At 36.4% G+C, this 20,042-nt stretch overlaps 1 protein-coding gene across 3 annotated transcripts in view; it reads left to right on the top strand.

Moving 5' to 3' along the window:
• afap1l2 (actin filament associated protein 1-like 2) overlaps positions 1 to 20,042 on the top strand; it is an 83,675-nt gene that overhangs the window by 35,469 nt on the left and 28,164 nt on the right. For all 3 annotated transcript variants that reach the window (XM_015347896.2, XM_015347895.2, XM_015347897.2), the window contains exons 2-4: positions 4,473 to 4,601; positions 6,989 to 7,066; positions 10,383 to 10,474. In XM_015347896.2, the coding sequence (XP_015203382.2) occupies positions 4,473 to 4,601; positions 6,989 to 7,066; positions 10,383 to 10,474 (299 nt within the window). The remainder of the gene's footprint in view (positions 1 to 4,472; positions 4,602 to 6,988; positions 7,067 to 10,382; positions 10,475 to 20,042) is intronic.

Genomic DNA, 20,042 nt, shown 5'->3' with positions numbered 1-20,042 from the left:
GTGTCAGGTATTAGAATAATCATGCCTTGAAGTAAACAGATAGATAGCATAAGGTATAGCCTGGCATTATTTTCAGATGGAAAACCAAATATTGAAAATTACATTCTAAAATTAGTCATTAAATCACATTAATTGTGTATAATTAATATCATTATTAATTGTTTTATTATACATGCTATTATAAAATTCTTAATTTGGATTGAAATATCAGTTGATAAGGTCACATTATTGATTTTACATAAATGATGGGAGGAAGCCCCAGTCTTGCCACAATTAAGATGTAAATCTTTATGTTGCCTCAGCTTTTATGTGAGAAATACAATCGGAGAGTATTGAAACAGCAACGTACATCAGTGTCAGGTTTAGTGTGGGGCATACTAGAGAAGAATAGTTTACTGCCATATGTACATGTACTATACATTGGAATTCTTAATCACAATGATCTCTCCGGACATACACAGTACAACAGACAACACAGCACAATGCAGACAACAGGAACAATAAGTATTTTGTGGGTACTGTAGATTTGAGTATCAAATGGTGATTCAGACCATATCATTTAAGTATTTGACCAAAACGAAATCTAAATCATGAATAGAAAAGAGCTCGGATCTGAGCTCCAGATGTAATCAACCCAACCTCAGAGCTAAAACCACCAACAGAAATAATATGTTTATGCTCAGCAAGGTAAGATTTCAATTATTAAATGGTATTATTATAGATTCCAAGTAAACCATCTGTGTAATAAGATTTCCATTATCAAGTACAGTATAGCACTAAGATCTAAGAGAATTCAGATCCAAATCAGGAGGACAAGAGCCATTTCAGTATTATGTAACTGTAAAAAGCCAGAGGGTACATAACATTTATTTATAGCGAGATGACTATTTAATTGCTATGTGAGTATCTTCACAAGAAAATTTCAATATAAACCTTGATTATTTCAGGTTGTCCAGAGCTATTATCGACTTTGCAGGCACTGGCGTTGATATTATTGTGCAACAACTTCAAAAGTGGCAGGCACTACTCAGAACTCAGAGAGGCATTTATCATCTTAAATAACAAAGGTCAAAGGACAGAGAAACAGAAGCAAAGTAAAACAAAAGGAGCAACAAACAGGAAGTGGGTTTCATACTGCATGTGATCCCAATTCAGTAAGACATGAAGGAGTAGGATGTGAAAAAGAGGAGACCCAGCAAAGTCAGGTACATGCAGAGACAGTTCTGTAGAAGCATGTGAAGTGATAGGAATTTTGTGTTGGATCTTTTCAAATGTACATGTTTAAAAAAGATCCAGCATATGTTAAAAATAAATTGTTAAAAATAAATAATAAATGAATGAATAAAGTAAGACAGATAAAGTTTTAGGGATGTTTGGCGGCTAATTAAGAGTTATACACCTATTTTGGATTATAGTGATTATTTTCAATAATATTAAAATATATATATAAATTAATATAAAAACATGTATAATTCCTGTATCAAGCCAGGCATTGTTTCTATGGTTACATTTAAACCAGAAACTCACTACCTGCCTCCAATTTATAAGAATATGCCTGCACAGAGTGCCACTAGTTAATTGATCACAGGGCATATTGAGTATAGAGTTTTTACAGCAGCCAAGGTATAAAGGAAATATAGAACAGCTGCCATTTTCCAAGTTATTCGGAAACAGATTAGCACTAAAGTGAAGAAATCAGAAAACATAATGCAGTCACCTGATCACCTATAAAGCTTATAGACAATAAAAAGGTCAAATGAAATGGGCAAACTACAAAGTTCAAAGGATTTATTTTAAGTGCTTCAAAACATTTATTACAGTTATCCCCAGGTAGCACAGTCGGTAGAGCATCCAATTTTTAATTGGAGAATCTAGGGCTCAAGCCCTTGGAGGTCGGTAGTGATATGGAGTAGTGAGTTAGATTTAGGGCTCTGGCCTCTACCTGGAATGTTGGGAACTCAGATCCCTGGAGGGACAATGCTATTTTAACCTTGAACAAGGTACTAAACTCATATTTCTCCAGTAAAATGGTCAGTTCTATAAATGGACACAAATGTAAGTCACTTTGGATAAAAGCGTCAGGAAAGTAAATCAATAATAATAAGGGAAGCTAATTTTATGTCTGTATCGGCCTAATGGATAGAATCCTAACACTCAAAGAGAGACAACAGAGATACAGCTGACCTACTGTATGACACTTTTCTCTAATGTGCTGTGGTCTTAATTATTTTATTTATTCTTCTATTTTATTCATTGTTTTCTTGAGAGACTGTTGTAATAAAAAAATGTGACCAATAAAAGAAAAAGTCCTGTTAAGTAAAGTATATATTCTTGATTTTACAGTACAAGCAAGATAGCAAATGTACTGTACAGTATATGATCTAGGTAGCAAAAGCATGCTTTTGTAAAAATGCCAACTAGAGTTGACCATCACTGCAAGTTGTGTAGATTTTGATCAGATCAAGACCACCTGCAAATAAAAATTGAAACAAAGATTTGATGTGGTTTTTAAAGATTTCCCGTATTTATCATTTAGATGAAGACCCTTCTGAGAACATAAACCACATGAAGACACAATTACACCTCGATGTGCCTTCATCTGAATTTGTTTACACAGTCAAGACAAACAAGTACAATACAGATTTCTCTGATAATAAAATAGGAATGCAAAGATTATCTGCAAGTATGGTTTTCTGTGTTTATGTATTTCCTTTATTGTTTTTCAAGACTCAATAAATGTTTGGTAGAAGATCTCATTTTCTTTTAACTAGAAGGATTTAAATATTTTGGAAGTGCTGTACTGTATACTGTACTAAGTAAGCATTCATTTTCAATTTAATAATGAATGTTATTGGCAGGCTCAGTTGTTTGTTAGAGAACATTTTGTAAAGGAGTAATTTAGTCATGTTGCATATAAATTTAGAAACAACTTTTTGTTGCATATTTATATGTACCCTTTTGATAACTTACCATACGTGCAAAACATATGAAGAATACAAGTTCTGTGTGGAAAGTTATTTACAATACAGATACATACAGTACCTCTTGCAAGTGAACTGAAGATGTTTAGAAATACTTAAAGGAAAAAATGCCAATAGATTATAGAAATACATTCTGTGATACAGTTCAAAACTGCATTTTGCAGTTTTGTTTACTTGTGCAGTGCCACAGAGATTTATAGTCAAATAATGTATACATATGTAGTACAACTGCATTAAGAAAATTGTAAGAAGGTGCTCTAATTGGAAAAATATAGCTTGAGGCCTAAAGCACCAAGAAAAATATGTTCAACATTGTAATATTAATAAGTTGCATGGCTGCAATCCAATGCACTTGTACAGCAAACATGTTGCTGAGCGAAGAATTCAGCAAGTAAATGTTAATCAGGTACAGTATATTGTCAATGGTGTAACACTTTTGTTTTTTGATACCCTGGCTTCTTTTAAGAAACAGCTGGATGAGATCTTGAGATCAGCTTACTAAAAGGGCCAGTTGGGCCAAATGGCTAGCACTGGTTTGTAACCTTTCTTATGCTCTTAAGAAATCTAAGCTACAAGACACGTAAGATTCGAAAAAGCATACTTCTACATATTTACAAAATATGTTTGGGTTGACTTTTAGAACTAAAATATTTTCAAAGCATTATTTGTACTGTAGGTCTGAAGGCTTGCAATTGAAAACCCATGTTTTGCTGAAGATAGTCTTTCACTTTCAAACTATTTATAGATGTTATTGAGGCCTTGCAATAGGCCAAGCTTATAATCATATCAACATCCATCTCTTTCCTGTGTTCTCAAACAATATGCTCTCAATACTTAAAACCTACAGCAGATTGCCTGCATGTGTTGCAGCATTCTTAATTGTGTGATGTACTGTTGTACTGTATGTTAATGTACTACTCATTCATTACTCATTCATTGGCTGCTCCCAAACACCTGCTTCCTCAGGCTGCCACAAGCTGAACTTGCACATTTCATTCAATGTTGTCTTTTTGTAAAAGATAACTTCTTAAGTATGAGTATGAGTGCTCTACATTATTCAGACCCTAATCTTGAATCTGAATTGATGATGTCAGGATGTGTGTATTTGGACATTGCTGATGGAGAACTTTGGTCTTCCAAATGTTAAATATCAGTCCCATTATCTCTTATGCTTCATTAAACATTTTGATGTTGGCTACATTTAAAGCAGCTTTTCAAGATACCTACCCCAAAAGGGGTGAGCAAACATGCTGAGTCTTGCAGATTTTCAAAGCAATCAAAACAGCTCCATTACGGAATTCTCCTGTATATCACTCTGTGGTGACCCTACAGTACTTCTATCTGGACTTTATCAAGAAGGGATCATTGCAATTCCTGTTCCCAGTTGCACACTTCTGTTAGTCATCCAGCACAAATCAGTAAATCCACATGGCACTAAATGACATTCGTCAGTGAATGTATTTCAGTTGCTCCTTTCTTTCTTTCTTTCAGTGCTGAATCAGCTGTTGGCAGAACTTGATGAATTCTTGAAGATTCTTGATCGAGAAAATCTCAGCAGCAATGCCATAGTTCAAAAATGCCTCCTCTCAGAGCTTCTGCAGTCGTATATGTCATCAAATGGTAAGTTTAAAAATATACTGTATATACTTGATGCATTCCAGTTTTCTGACTTCCTCGCCAGGGATTTTCCATACATCTTCTGACAATTTGTCTTCTGTATTTAAGCTCTTAGAGTCCTCAGATGTATCCGTTCACCTGCAAAATTCAACAGACATGCCCACAGTCTGCAGAGCACATGTGCAGCTGTTCTTTAGTAATACACATGATATCCATCCATCCATGATCTTCCAGTTCAGGGTCACGGGGGAGCCAGAGATTATCCCAGCAAATAATTGGAGAAAGACAGGATGCACCTTTGGATGGGATGCCAATCCATTGCATGGCACACATAGACACAGACGCGTACACCACGGACAGTTTTCCTAAAAGCCATTTAACATATCAGCTTGTCTTTAGACTATGGGTGTAAACTTGAGCACTCAGAAAAAAACCCTGCAGAAGCTGGATGAATGTATAAACTCCACACAGATAGCAGCCTGGGAATTGAACCGAGGGACCCAGCACTGTGAGGCAGCAATACTAACCATGGCACCACCATGCCACCCGAACAGAGAGTCAGAGACTATTGTGATCATCCACTATAAACACACATAAGCAAAATATTCCACAAAATATTTGTTGTTGTTTTTTTTACAGTAGTACAACAGTTTTAGAAGAAATGTATTTAGGTGTTTTAAAAATCATAGCTTTGATATGACATCATAAAAAGATGGTACCTTCTGCTTCGTATATTGTATTCCTGTTAGTTCACACACATCACACTTCTGTCATATACAGTACTGTATTTGATTACTTTCTATATGCTATAATTGACAAATTTATTCTGACAATTTTTAGACTCCTATTATTGAAGAATGGTATCTGGCACAAGTCCTGGTCGATTCAAAATCTAGCATTAGCTACAGTAAATCATCTAACTCCAATCTTTAGAAAGTTATTTTAGATATTGATTTGTCATTGGGCCTGATGTCCAGCTAAATGATTATGTTTTTCTCTGTCGTTTTGGAATTTTGTACAGATCCACATAAAAATTACCCAAATAGAATTTCCTGACGGAGAAAAAAGACAACTCTCAATTAACAACTCAAAAGAGAATGCTAGTTCTTAAGAAATGTGTATAATGTATGTCTACTAAACTTCAGATCTGTGTATCGTGATTCATTGGAAGGAATATCTTGTTTACAGTTTGTTGTCTTAGTGCTTCACAAAGTAATTAAATGCTAAGTTTCCAAGTTTGGGTCTAAACTATAGGATTTCCTTCCCTGGCTTTCCCAGTATATCATTTTCCCAGAGTACGTTCAGTGATAGTGACGAAAACTTCCTGTAACAGCTGGAGGTTAGAAACAACATTTCTAGCCTCCAAATCCTAAATCTCAGCATGCACAACAAAAATAAATCCTTTCTTCTTTCCCTCCCAATAGAGTGTTCAATTTCGTAAAACAGTTTCAAGAAAACGCCTTTGAAATGGAAGTCTATTTAGTGATATTTGAAAACACCTACTGTACTTACAGTATTTCAAATACAAAACAAATTATCTACAATAATATAAAACATTGAATTGAATCATTCATTTTTTTCCATTAAAGGGGAAGTGCAGTGCTATTTTTTTATATTTCAGGGTTTAAAAGAATAATCACTGATGAGTGCATTTCAAACCACAATAAAACTAAAATGTACACAGTGTAAGACCTCCGATTTATATTATGAAATAGAATTTCCAGATATGCGCAATGCCACATTCTGAGATTCAGAATGAGACAGAAAGACGTGAAGTGGCATATTACAGTGTAAACAAGCAGGCTTTTGAATACATCTGTAGAAATATTGCTCTCAACTTCGAGATGGTTTTGCTGACAAACACTATTTGTTAACTCTGCATGCAGATTACGTTGGAACATTTCTGTGGTGAAATGTCTGCTGCACAACCTGTTTTTATTTGCTCGTACATCACATTACAGTAGTCTTTACAGTGACTAGTGAGCAGGAAGGGCCGCTCTTTGTCACAATTCTCACAAACTTTCACTCTCGCTACTGGCAAGACCAGCAGTTCGTGACAATGTGGTGGCTTGCAGTACTTTTACAAAACTCACAATTTTGTGCTAAATTCTAAATTAGTAAAATTTTCTATACCATTAATGCTTTTATTTTGTCACTGACATTTAATAACCAGTCTGAGAAATTGGGACTGGAATTCCCAATTTGTAGAAAAGTAGGGAATGCTTGGTTCAGATCTGCTGAGAAGGTTGTCTCTAAAGTGCAGGTTTCCGGTTGCTCCTTCAGGCTGTGTGGATATTGTATTGCGTTCTCACTGTGCACAAGGCATTTTTATTTTCTTAAGGTAAAATGATATAACCAAGTTATATAACCTATGACGATGTTGTCTCCAGGTTGTGATGAAGAATACATCTACATGAACAAGGTGGTCATCAGTGGTATTAATCAGGAGAAACACGTGTTTGATGGAGGTATGACATGCTACCTTTTCTACTGATGCTCTTTGTTTTACATGGCAATTGTGAGAACCTCTGGAAAGGGATTTTTCATCAGAGCAATGCACAACACATAGGACATCTGTTGATCATTTTACTAACTAATTCTTTTAAGTCTTTGATATTGTTTTGTCCCGTCTTTCGCGTGTGACGTTAAACCAAGGTCCTGACTCTCAGTGGTCATTAAAGATCCCCCGGCATTTCTCGATAAGAGTAGGAAGTTATCCCAGTGTCCGGGCCAAATTTCCCCCCTTGGCCTTTACCATGCTCCAAATTGTCCCCATGTATGATTGGCTTGCACTTGCTCAGTGATGGACTGGCGCCCCGTCCAGGTTGTACCCTGCCTTGCACTCATTGCTTGCCGGGTAGGCTCCAGCTTTCTGCAACACCATATGGTATAAAGCGGTTTGGGAAACGACATGACATGACATATTGTTTTGTAGTTGTACTGTACCAGATGAAAGTGGAGTGGGTACTTTGGGGAAAAAATAGTTTTTAGACATAAGTGTTACAGTATAACTTTTATACTGTACAATAACAAAATGTTATTTTTGTAATCATTTTACATTAGTTTCTAAGCCAACGCTCAAGTCATAAGAAGAGCTTTTTTGCATTACTGAGACCTGCACCTGTAAAATTACATTCTGAAAATCAGGAGGAATAAAAGCATTTTTGCATTGCTGTCTCACAGCGCTAGGGCCCTGCATGTATGTATTTGTGTCTGTGTGTCTGCCCTGCGATGGATATGACCTTGTATTGGAAGAAGCAGTTTGAAAATGGATAGAGAAAAGCATTTTCAAATTTATCAGGGATCACGCTACCAAACTTGTGTGCTAATCTAATTATGAGCTAAAGTAAGTCATCAACGTCGCTCAACAACCTGTAATGTACTAGAAGTTGATATTAAGGAAAAATATGATGAGGTTGGTGCTTCCAGCCAGTTCAAAAATGTGAGATGATGGCAAATCTGGTATGATGAACAGTCCCACAGACACCGGGATTCACTCACTATATGGATGTTTGGGATAAATAAACTAACAAACTGAAATATCCAAGTGAAGGAAAAAAAACTTAGACATTGTTCAGTGTTTGAACTGTGAAGCTGCCACTGACTCTGTCCATGCCAAGCGCCTGCATTCTCAGCTGGTTTGTGAGCTACTAGGGAGAGTGAAATCGTGAAGAGTAACATTTCTTAAGGTGCTGTTAATCACAAGCTGGCTGTTGGCTGTGTTCTGTTAAACAGAGAAACCCTGCCACACACTTGTTGAAAATTTTTTGTCAATACCAAATATACCAAAAAAACCAAATATTTCATCATGCTTCTTGTTTCTAACATTTGTCAGCAAATGTATGTATGTGTGGTTATTTTTATGCCTGTATATTTATTTAGAGCATATACCAGCAAATACAAACTAACCGAAGTGTAGAGAGAATAGTGTGGTCTCAAGTGGAAACTGATAAATTGACAGTAATGATAGAAGAAGAATAGACTGAGAGAGTCACATTCTCTGCCTTCTCTTGTAGTGTCTCTGTTATTTACTGGCCACTTCAGCCCTCCTCTTGTTGAGCAAACGCTTGTTTGTCTGTATACTACAGTATGGCTTTTGAGATAATTTGATGATAAATTATGAAAGCTCTGCTGTTTCTTAAAGAAGTAGTCCCAAGTCTGGGACTCGATCTTTCAAATTCAAAACCTCAAAACCCACAGTAATCCTGCTGGGGGAAAAAAGAACACATTTGAAGACTGGCTTTCGTGAAATGAACAGGGCTGTTACAGACAGTTTTCTTTACATTCTTTTGTGGCTGTTGTTCGTTTGTTTTTAATGTTTATGTAGTACAAATACTTTCCTCTGTGGAGAAGGAGCTTTGTTTTCTAAACAGACATGAAAGGACAGGGGAGCTCCAGGAGGCTTCCTGTCTTCTTTGTGAGGCCTGTCGAAGTCAGTATAAATTTAATTTTCTGATACTTGAATATACCACTTTATTCTCTTCTTAATATATTTAAATACAATGTTATATTTGCTTTTTGTCATATGATTAGAAAATTAGGTGTCTTTAACATCAAAATGTTGTGAGATAAGAGACTAAACGGTTCATTAAGTTAGATTCATTAAATCGTTGTTGAAGAATAACAATGAGATTGTTAAAGTATACAATGTACACTACATTTTAATAAACGTTTGTCACAGTCACAGGGAAACAAGAGTAAAGCTGTGATGTGCAAAGACCTGTAAACCAGCTTGGCCATGGTGCATAGCTGGATAGCCACCGCGTCACTCACATACTGACTGGAATGGCATTTAAAAAAACAAAAACAAAGTGGGTTTCGTTCCATTTTCTCTTAAACTGCAGCCACAAGTTTCCTATAGCCTCAAGTTGTTTACACTAAATGGCTCTGGTAAAAGGTGTCAAACTAACCACAACGGACACATACGTATACCCGTAAGAAACCATTCTACATTTCCATCTGTTTTGTGTCAGTTACAGTGTGCTTGATTATTTTGCATTTTACTGTTGAGTTAATGTAGAATACATTTGTAGTAGTAATAATACAGTTTTATTCATGGGTATTTTTTAATAACTGAATGTCCAGTGCAATAACCAATACTGTACATGATACACATACTGTAAGAGAAACAACAAGACACAGGTACAGAAGGTACAGAACATGAATCAGTAAGAACAATTATACTTATTTTGCTTGAGTTACTGACGTACAGTATACTGACCATTACACTTCTGACTGGCCCTCACTTGGAATAGAGGCTGTAGAGGCAATGCAAACGGTGTCAGCCTCGTCTGAAGCAAATGGCAAATTCAAACAGGCAAACAGGATTTAAGAAGGTGAGTCATTTATGTCTGCTGAAGAAAGATTATGTGGTGACTTGATACAGGTGTTCAGCATCCTTAAAGGCCCTGAGCAAGTCAGGCTTTCAAATCAATAGCATTATAAGGACTGAGGTTGAAACACAAGTTTAGTTAAACACAAGTTAAACTAAGGGGCATTCACACAGAAAAAGAATATTCTCAAAGAGAGTTGCAGGGTCTGGAACAAGCTCTCTTGTCACGACTCCATGAGATGCTTTAAAATATAGATTGATTGCATTATTGGATCATTAGACTACAAAACGTAAGGTAGGCTAACGATTTACTCTCATTTCTGCTTTTTAATGTGCCTTGTCTTTTTTTATAAGGTCTCCTCCATATGTCAATGTCTGTATGCCTGCATGTTTACATTTATATACGCTTTGTCCATTCATTTTTCATTGCAATGCTGCTTTCTGCTCTCCAGATGATTCTGGTGATGCTGTGATGAATGGAAGCATGGGGAAATACATCCCTGCACCCCAGAAGAGTCTTCCAGAACTGCCTCATCCAAAATTAGTGAGTCAAAGTTTTTTCTGTTTTTTTGAGTGAAATATTTTACAATGTTTCATAATATTCTTTAAAGTTATCACCCTGCAACTCACAACTGGCAACCCACTGAAACTAAGCAGGTGTGAGCCTGGTCAGTACCTGGATGGGAGACCTCCTGGGAAAAACTAAGGTTGCTGCTGGAAGAGGTGTAAGTGGGCCCAGCAGGGGGCGCTCACCCTGCGGTCCATATGGGTCCTAATGCCCCAGTATAGTGACAGGGACACTATACTGTAAACAAGAGCCGTCCTTCGGATGAGACGTAAAACCAAGGGCCTGACTCTCTGTGGTCATTAAAAATCCCAGGGCGTTTCTCGAAACGAGTAGGGGTATAACCCCGGTGTCCTGGCCAAATTTCCCAGTGGCCCTTTCCAATCATGGCCTCCTAATAATCCCCCTCTATGAATTGGCTACATTACTCTGCTCTCCTCCCCACTGAGAGCTGATGTGTGGTGAGCGTTCTGGCACACTATGGCTGCCGTCGCATCATCCAGGTGGATGCTGCACATTGGTGGTGGTGGAGGGGAGTCCCCATTACCTGTAAAGCGCTTTGAGTGGAGTGTCCAGAAAAGCGCTATATAAGTGTAAGTAATTATTATTATAATTATTATTATTACTCTAAATTTGTTTAGAAATAACTAGGATTGTTTCCCCTGAACAACCACAAAACAGTCAAAAAAGAGTCATATGTATCTACTTGAAATACAGTATATAGTTAAGCATCCGTGTGTATAGCCCTAACAGCAGTAAGGAGTTAACTATAAAAATGCGAGTTTCATTAGAACACTTCTTGTACACATTTGTTTCATCACTGCACAGCCACATAATACTGTATTTTATCCAAGATGTGAATTTAAAGGGTGTTGTTAAGTATGGTCTGTTCCAAAGCTGGGAAAATGTTTTACAGTTATGTTACCATGGAAACCAGAAGATAAAACTGAGTAGGCAATAGAAACCAGAACAAAGCAATGTCATTTCCTTCAAAAGCATAAGTCTGCATATGTAGGTAATTTTCAGTGATTTGTTGCCATTTCATACAGATCATTTCATACTCTGACCGATACTTTAAAACTTTAATAAACTTTGTTTAAACCTCAGTGTTGCTGTATGCTTCCACTTAACTAAGAAAACCATCTATTCAAAAACGTCCTGAAAATATTAATACTAAGGAAAATAATAATCCAAATGTATATTGATATTAAAATAAGGCAAAATTATATTAAAGTATTTTTTTCATAAATGATAAAATTATAATCAAAGATGAGCAACAGTGTATAATATGTAAATTAGAAAGGATTAAATCTTTTTGCTAATGTTTAATTGATTTAAAGATTCCTTCAGATTAATACCTACAGTATGATCCTGAAAATATAATTTGTAATTAAAAAGTTGTTTAACATGACTTTGAACTTCATGCCTCTTTACAAGAATACTGGTTTTGATTTGCAACAGCTGTAATGCAGAAAATTCTGGAAGCTTTCCATTCCCAACTACATCCGTTCCAGGGCCCAGTACTGATGTCCTCAAATGACAGCAGGCACAATGGCCCTCATTTTCCAAACTCCACAGAATGTTGCATATACACTAAGAACAAGGAGACACCAACCCCCTCCCCCCTTCCTTGTTCATTATGGTCCAAAAATCTTGTTACTGTTTTCAAACTTTCCTTAACTTTGTTGGGCCTCAGATTTTTGATCCGTGAAAATAAGAATGAGATAATTTGCAAACAGCACGTTTCCTTTACTTTTCATTAATAATTCATCGACTCTTCAAAAGCTGAACAGGACAGGGTGGAGTTGAAAGGTGAGTGATGGCACTCAGATCTCTTTTTGTGTGAAGGCCTGAAGTAGTTGTCTTCTTTACAGTACGGCTTTGGGGTGCATTTAGCTCAGAGAAGCCATTGAGAGCCTCAGAATTTGCTGATCAACAACATCCTGTCCTGTACTGTGCAGATACAGTATGCTAATGTATTCATCTCTATTAACAGTGCTAAAAAAACAGAGAGCATCCTGTCCATGTTTCCCAGAGGATATGGAATATACAGTACTGCATTACCAAAGCATGTTGCGTGGTGGTTGCTGTCTTTTCTGTTTTCCAATTTCCAGAAATCAGATGATATCATGGGGCTGCTTGTGTTGAGTAAACCCGAAAGGGCACATTCAGATGACATCATGCTAACAGCCAGAATCCTCCCTTGCATTCCCAAACACTCCTGTTTCCCTTGTTTTTGTTTTCATTAATTCAAGATACTGTTGATGCTGTGAAAATGCTTAAGAGCAGAATGGTGTTTAGCTTCATGCTCCCTGTGTTGTAGAAAACTGCATTTTGTCGCAGATTTATTTTAAGAAAGCATAACATAATACGACTTTCAAAAGTGACTTATCCAATTCAGGGTCAATTTTCCCAGAGGCCAATAAGCCTACAAATATGTCCTTGTGCTCTTGTTTCCTTCCAGATTAGCTGAAGTAGACCCATGCGAACACATGGAGAACATACTGTACAAATTCCGAATAGATAGCACCCCAGGAATTGAACCCAGGGCCCCAGCGGTGTGAGGCACCAATGTTAACCACTGTGCTGCCCTTTAAAGAAATAATTTTCATAGTATTATCTATATCTTCTGGAAGTCTAATAAACATTCATTAATGCTAGTGAGTTGTAGTAAAGATATCAGGTCAGTCAAATAAACCCAGATGTGGTATGCAAGTAGTTTTAAATAACATTATTCTATAAAAAATGCTCGGGCTGCCACGTTTTTTTTGTAGATGAGGTTGTCATATCACAAAGTGCTGTTGGGTACTGTACCATGAAATGTTACTTTGGAACTAATAATATACAGTAAAATATGAATATTCTGAATTTCTCCTATTCAAGTGAAACTTTTAGTGACCACTTTTTCACATTCGGAGTCCAGTAAGCTGATTTGGTAGTAGGAGAATAAATGCAGCCACTCACGTGCACATCTTCATTTCACAGATCTACTGTACCTCACCCAGCCTGCAGTGGTCTCTGTAGTAACTCTCTGTGGCACAGTTCGGTTAGCAAAGAGCTAACATGTTTATGTGGAAGTACATTATTTGTGTACACTAAACTTACTTTGTTATTACCTGCTATAATAAACTTTATTGTTGTCCACAAATGCTTCATTTATAATAATAAATGCAAGCTGTAAAGAGTAAAGAAAATGTGCTCTACTGATAATGAAAAAATAAGCTACAGTATAATATCATAACAGTGATCTAATATGTTTGCACATGCAGTGAAGGGAATTACAGTACAATGGTTTTTCAAACTTCCAGTATTAAATTTCATTACAGATATAATTTTGTATAGTATTTTCTACCAGTGAATACTAACATTATTTCTGAAATAGTTATGTTACAGCAGAAAGTATGGAAATACATGTTTCACAAAGCCACAGAACCTTATCGTATTTTTCCTAAAAGGTATTAAGTTTCAGATTTGCAAATTCACCATTTGCAGAGACTTCAGGGTGCCTAACCCTTTCGAATACAGAGGTTTTACTGTACCTGCTTTTTTGCATATTGTTTGAAATTATGCATACACTTAACATTCCAGTCAGTACCGGGTACAGTACATGAAGTATCTTTGAAACAATTTATTTTAACATGAGTCATAACATAACAGAGTTATTTTACAGCATCATAATCGACAGTATGATCATTGTCAGGATCGTGTTTTCAACCTGGCTGTAGAATCATCAAATTACATGATAATGTAATACGTTTACAGAATAATAGCTGACAACACAGTAACCTTGCTCACCAGCAGATCACTGAATGTACAGCATGCCCATTAACATTTTTCTGCTCCAACAGCCAAATTCAAAAACCTGTTATTTTTAAAAATAAACTGTCCTCTGTGTTTATCATTTGTTTACACACTGCACCATGTTATTATTTACTGGTGTGAAAAATATACATCCATCCATTTTCTAACAACTTCTTCCATTTCAGGGTCGCAGGGGAGCTGGAGCTTATCCAGTAAAGCAACAGGCACAAGGCAGGGTAAACCCTGGATGGAACACCAATCCATCTTAGGGCACAAACACAGACATGCAGAAACTCACACCTAGAGCCAAATTTCCTGTGAGAGGAAATCTGAGCCCTCAGGGAAAAGCATATGAACATGTGGAGAACATGCAAGCTCACCACACATAGAACCTCAGGTCTGGAATTGAACACAGAGCCCCAACGCTGTGATGCAGCAATAACAACTGGCAACCGACTGCAGCTAAGCAGGTGGCAGGTGTGAGCCTGGCCAGTACCTGGGTGGGCGACTTCCTGGGAAAGCTAAGGTTGCAATGTTAGGATTTGAATCCTAATATTTGAGTACACACCACAGCTCAAACCTGTTTTTCTTCTGTTTGATTACGCAGATATTCTGACAAGAACAAAGGTCATTCACTTAGGGTGGCTCTGATCGTGTGTTAGGTTGGCAAGGGTGAAATTAGCGACCTATCAAAAAAGTTGTCATTTCAAAAGAAATTAGACATTGAGTGTGAGATCTGGTGTCATTAAATTAGAATTCCACATCTTAAAATGTTGGCTTTTTATTTATTCACTGTTAGTGCTTCTGTTCACATTGCATCACATTTAAATGTTGAGAAATTACACTAACCATACACAGTAGCCCTGTGAACTTATTTAACCAAAGCAGAATCCTGTTCAGACTGCAGGAAATAAAAAAAAATGTATGTGTCAGTACTTTAGAAGAATTTAACATACGGTGTGATTATTTTGTGCATTAAGTAGACGACCTTACCATTATGTGGACAGTATTTTCCAAAACCAGTGGATTTTGAGGTTGTGGTCTGTCAGTTTGCACTAATTCCTTTGGTCTTATCATTCCGCATGAGTGGTTTGTAATTTAGCTTACCAGTCTATACTTTTTTCCTTGCTATGCGAGATTGATAAGCAAAACAGTTAGCATAAAACCAAGCAATGGTTTTATTTTCAGTGGGGGATTATAATGCCTGAGGCTTCTGAATGTGAACAAGTACCACTTAACATTAATGAAAAATATTAGCAAATAACTGGGCTTCTTTCTTATCAGTATATGTTTTTGGAGGGGGGTTGAATACAGTATACTGTACATGTGGACTTGTTTTTGCGACAACACTTTGTCTTTCAAAGGGAGTGTTTTGTATTTTTTTTTCTCATGAGGTGAACATGGATGACTTTCAAAACATTCAGTGTTCAGTGCACACTTTGTTGCACTTTATAAAAAAAAGTTTCCAGAACTAATTTTACATCATGAGGATGCTGGCTCAGATGGCTGCTTCACATTAACCAGGCGCATTACAGTATATCAGTATAGGTGTACACGCTTCCTCCTTTGTGAAAGACTGTTTGAGATTTGAGGTGACTGCTATCCAAAGTGTTATAGTATACCAATGTAAGAAATTACACTAATAATAATTTTTTCCTACACTTCTGCAGTCTCTTTATAAACTGGTGTCACTTGAATTGCCAATTGTAATGGAATTGGAAGGAAAGTGTTCTTTGGGACCAAATAGCTTTGAAAATCATCCTGTAAATGTACTGAGGACAAAAGATGAATATATTGAGTAAAGAAAACATGACTCAAATTAAAAAAATGTTTTGGCAGACAAACGTATTTCACCCCTGTTGAAAACTAGAGAGTCCTCTTTTGAAATTGGTCTTTGCAGAAATGTATTGACCTGATATTAAACAAAATAATTGTACTTTTTAGTGTTCAATCTGTAATTTTATTTTCAGAAAGAAATCCTTTGTGAGTTCATCTTTTTTAGAAAATAAACACCCCTACCTCAACAGAAACCTCCTGTTTCTAAGAAACCAGTATTTTTGCAGCTGTTTGTGGACTTCTTGGGAATTCTGTTGAACGCGATTCATGGTGTCCCTCTGGATTTGATAAGAAACAGTAGTTTTTAGAAGTTTTTTTTTGGAGGGGGACAGTGTTTCACAGATATGTTTTTATTTCTTAACGCAAGTTACAGTATTAAAATCCAAATTTTGCTTTAAAAGTTATAAAAAGGTGTGTTCCACAGGTTGGTAATTGAGATGTTTGAGTAAATGATATAGACAAGGTACGCACTTTGTGATACATCTAGGAGTTGGTGTTACTTTTTACATGGACTGACACAGGAAATGGGTACAAAAGCTGCCGTGAGGTTCAAAGCCAGTGTTCTTTATTTATAGTGCAGGAAATAAAACTTCCACAAACCAAAATAAAATACTTAGCTTCTTTTTAGTTGCTAACTGGACTTAAACAAGTCCCTCATTATTAATATTGGTGAGAAACTAAGCTGCTTACTGGTTACTCAGCTCTCAGACACACAAGTCTCTCTCTCTGACAGGATCTCCAAAATGCTTTTGTTTTTTCAAATGCCAGGTTCTTGGTCTTTTGGTTGGCCACTTCCTCCTGACATCGTCCTTTTTGCACCTCCCAAATGAACTGACCCAGGGATCCTTTGCTTTCTGCTTTTTGAACAGCCAGCTGACCTCTTGTCTTCCAACATCAGGTCAGGTAACTGGGGGCAGAAGCTCATTTCCCACAGCCCTCTTACAACAGGTAAACATTAACCCATGTATAATTTGGAGAATAATGCATATGGTAGAAAAACACATGAAATGCTACAAATGGAAGGAAGCCACTTGGTCTGTTGCAAGCAGCTAATTGATCCAAGGATTTCATCCAGCCATTTTTAGTATCTGTCCTAAAAACTTTACTGCATTGTTTACTCTGACCAACCTTTGTGTTATCTAGTGTCTCTGCTTTCAATTTTAAATGCTCAGCCTAATAGTTTCCACTTCCGTTGATTTTGAATAGTGGAATTTGGATACATGAAATAAGTCTGCTTATAGACTTTTTCCAAAAACAAAAAGATTGGTTCGCATTACTCCTCACAGTGTGAGGGATCTAGGATACCATCTGTGTGGAGTTTACAATTTCTGCCTGTGTTCGCATGGGATTTCTTCAGGTGCTCTGGTTTCCTCCCACAGTCCAAAGACCTACTAGATTAATTGGCTTCTGAGGGAAATTGTGAGTGTGAGTGGGTGGATGTCTGTATTTGTATCTGTTTGTCTGGCCTGCAGTGGATTGGTGTCCCATCCAAGGTGCACCCTAGGTTGTGCCTCTTGCTTGCTGGGATACCCTCTGGCTCCTCTGCGCTTAGAAGAAGCGCTTAGAAAATGGATGGTTGGAAGTATGACTACTTAATTGAACACCTTTAACATTTCATCCCTTGATTAAAATTCTAGATTTTTAACTATACAGGATGTGTATATGTGTGAACATCCTGTTTGCTTCATTATTGCTTTTCCATAGTTCCTAGAAGACTAAAATAATGCATTAACATAGATACCAATCTTCACATAGTGTTATGCAATTATATTTTACAGTATATAAGTATTTTGCTTCTGTCGCCTGCAAATACCTGTAGCACTATACAGTACACTTATCTCATTTTCTCTCCATTAACCAATTCTCAGTCCACAAAGCATGTGCATTAACTTGAATGCCTTTCACCTGCAATTTCAAAGTTACCAAAGGTCTTCGGAAAATCTAAATACGCTCTGTATCCATAATCACAGTTCAGATAACTAATAAACTTAGTTGAGCAAGATCCACTTTTTCTAAATCCACAATGAATATTTGCTAGAAACCTATTACCACACAGGTGATTAGTTGTAATTATTGTCTCTATAACCTTGAATGTTACTGAAGTTAGACTTTTTAGTTGTTAGTTACTTAATTGCATTTTGTCACCCTTTTTATGGATGGATTGACCATTAACAAATCAGTCACATTTCAGAGCTTTCTGCTGTAATGAAACAATCGGTCTGTTTTCAAATCATAAAGTTTTAAATTTTGTAATGGAAAAAAAAATATTTTGTTTTCTTTTTATACTGTATTTTGAGCTACAGCACTTTGTGAGACCTTTCCTCTTTCTCAAGGTTCTCGGATTCTTAGATGTGCCTTTCTTTAGTAGCCTTACTACTGCCTATGGTTAGCATACTGAGTATTGCTTAGTCTCATTACAAAAATAAAACTCAGTTTATTTTTTTATTATAAAATAAATGTTGCCCCAAAGTGTCCTTTCCCAGTCTGTTTTTGTTGCGATGGATACTTGGCAGTTGAGACTGGGATTTTCCACTTGTTGAAGGCTTTTCAAAGGCTTCATTTTTATCTTTATTTATGCCTGTCTCCCTATCTGCTTCCTTGGCCTTTCACTTAAAATTCAGGGGGAAAAAAAGTCAGCCTCACTGTGTGAACTGGTGATATCTGAGGTTTTCAAGCGATATGTTTATGAGAGTTTGTGTTTTCAAAGTTAAACACATGCACATGTCACTAAACTAAATTGGTTATATCCATGTTGAATGAATAATGTCCATATTTAATTAGAATATAAAGATACAGTCTACATTTTCCAAGCATTAACCACAGACTACCACATACTGTTATTAAATTACCCTTAACTTATGTGGCTCAATCCATTGTTGATTACATTTGGGAAAAGTTTGAGAAGTGTATGAAGTTTTCTTTGTTTAATTTTCAGAACACTGTAGAAAATATCATCTGTTTTTCTTTTTATAAAGTTGTATGGCCTATATCATATTATTATTACTTACCTATTGACAGAGAGAAGAATTTATATTTTTGGGATTTCCTGGATGCCTTGACTTTAGCTGTAATTAGTACCAGATGCCTGAATGCAAACTCTTCAGATGTGTGAGGACATGTTACAACTGAACTTATTCAGCTGGATAAGTAGATGCAGCTTAATATTATATGTTTAAGGCAGAAAAGCCACAAAATTATTATTTAAAAATGCTCCATAATCTGTTAAATACCCCTGACCAGAGACCCACAACAGCATGCGATCATGTCGTATTACTTCAAGAGTGGAGAAAGAGAAAGAAAAGTTGTCTGTCATACAGTCCTGATCTTATTTATCAACATGAATTTATTCTAGCAATAAAAATGTAGTTAAATGTTGAAGAGAAATTAACATGATGCATATCATATGTTAACAATTATGTCCATAAAATATTGTATTTTATATACTGTGTGGTGTGAATATACATAAAAGATATATGCAATTCCTTGCAAAAGTATCCTTCCTATGGTAGCTCATCTTGTGAAATTACAAATTTTTTAAAGTTACTTATTTTATTTAAAACATGAATGCTTAAACTGGAAACCTCTAAGGATAAAATAACATGCAGTAAAAGTAAACAAAACCTAGCCAGAAAAAACTGAAGTATTCAATCCAATTAATTTAAACATTTGGTGAAAGCATCTTTAGCAGCAACTACACCTTAGTAATCTTTCTGTAAGTCTCTACCAACTTTGCACAGGGGCTTGAGGGATTGCATTGGAGATCGCTTATAGGCAGCAGTTCTAAAGCATTTCCACTGATTCTCAATGGGATTGAGATTAGTCCTAGTATCTTTTACTCAAAAGACAACCTTATTCTTAATACACTCCAGCACAGCTCAGGGTCATTCTCCAAAACATGATTTTTTCCCCC

The sequence above is a fragment of the Lepisosteus oculatus genome, chromosome 4 (genome assembly GCF_040954835.1).
Source record: "Lepisosteus oculatus isolate fLepOcu1 chromosome 4, fLepOcu1.hap2, whole genome shotgun sequence".
Taxonomy (NCBI): Eukaryota; Metazoa; Chordata; class Actinopteri; order Semionotiformes; family Lepisosteidae; genus Lepisosteus; species Lepisosteus oculatus.
Note: the sequence above shows the minus strand (reverse complement) of the source record. Positions and strands in the feature narration are given on the sequence as shown.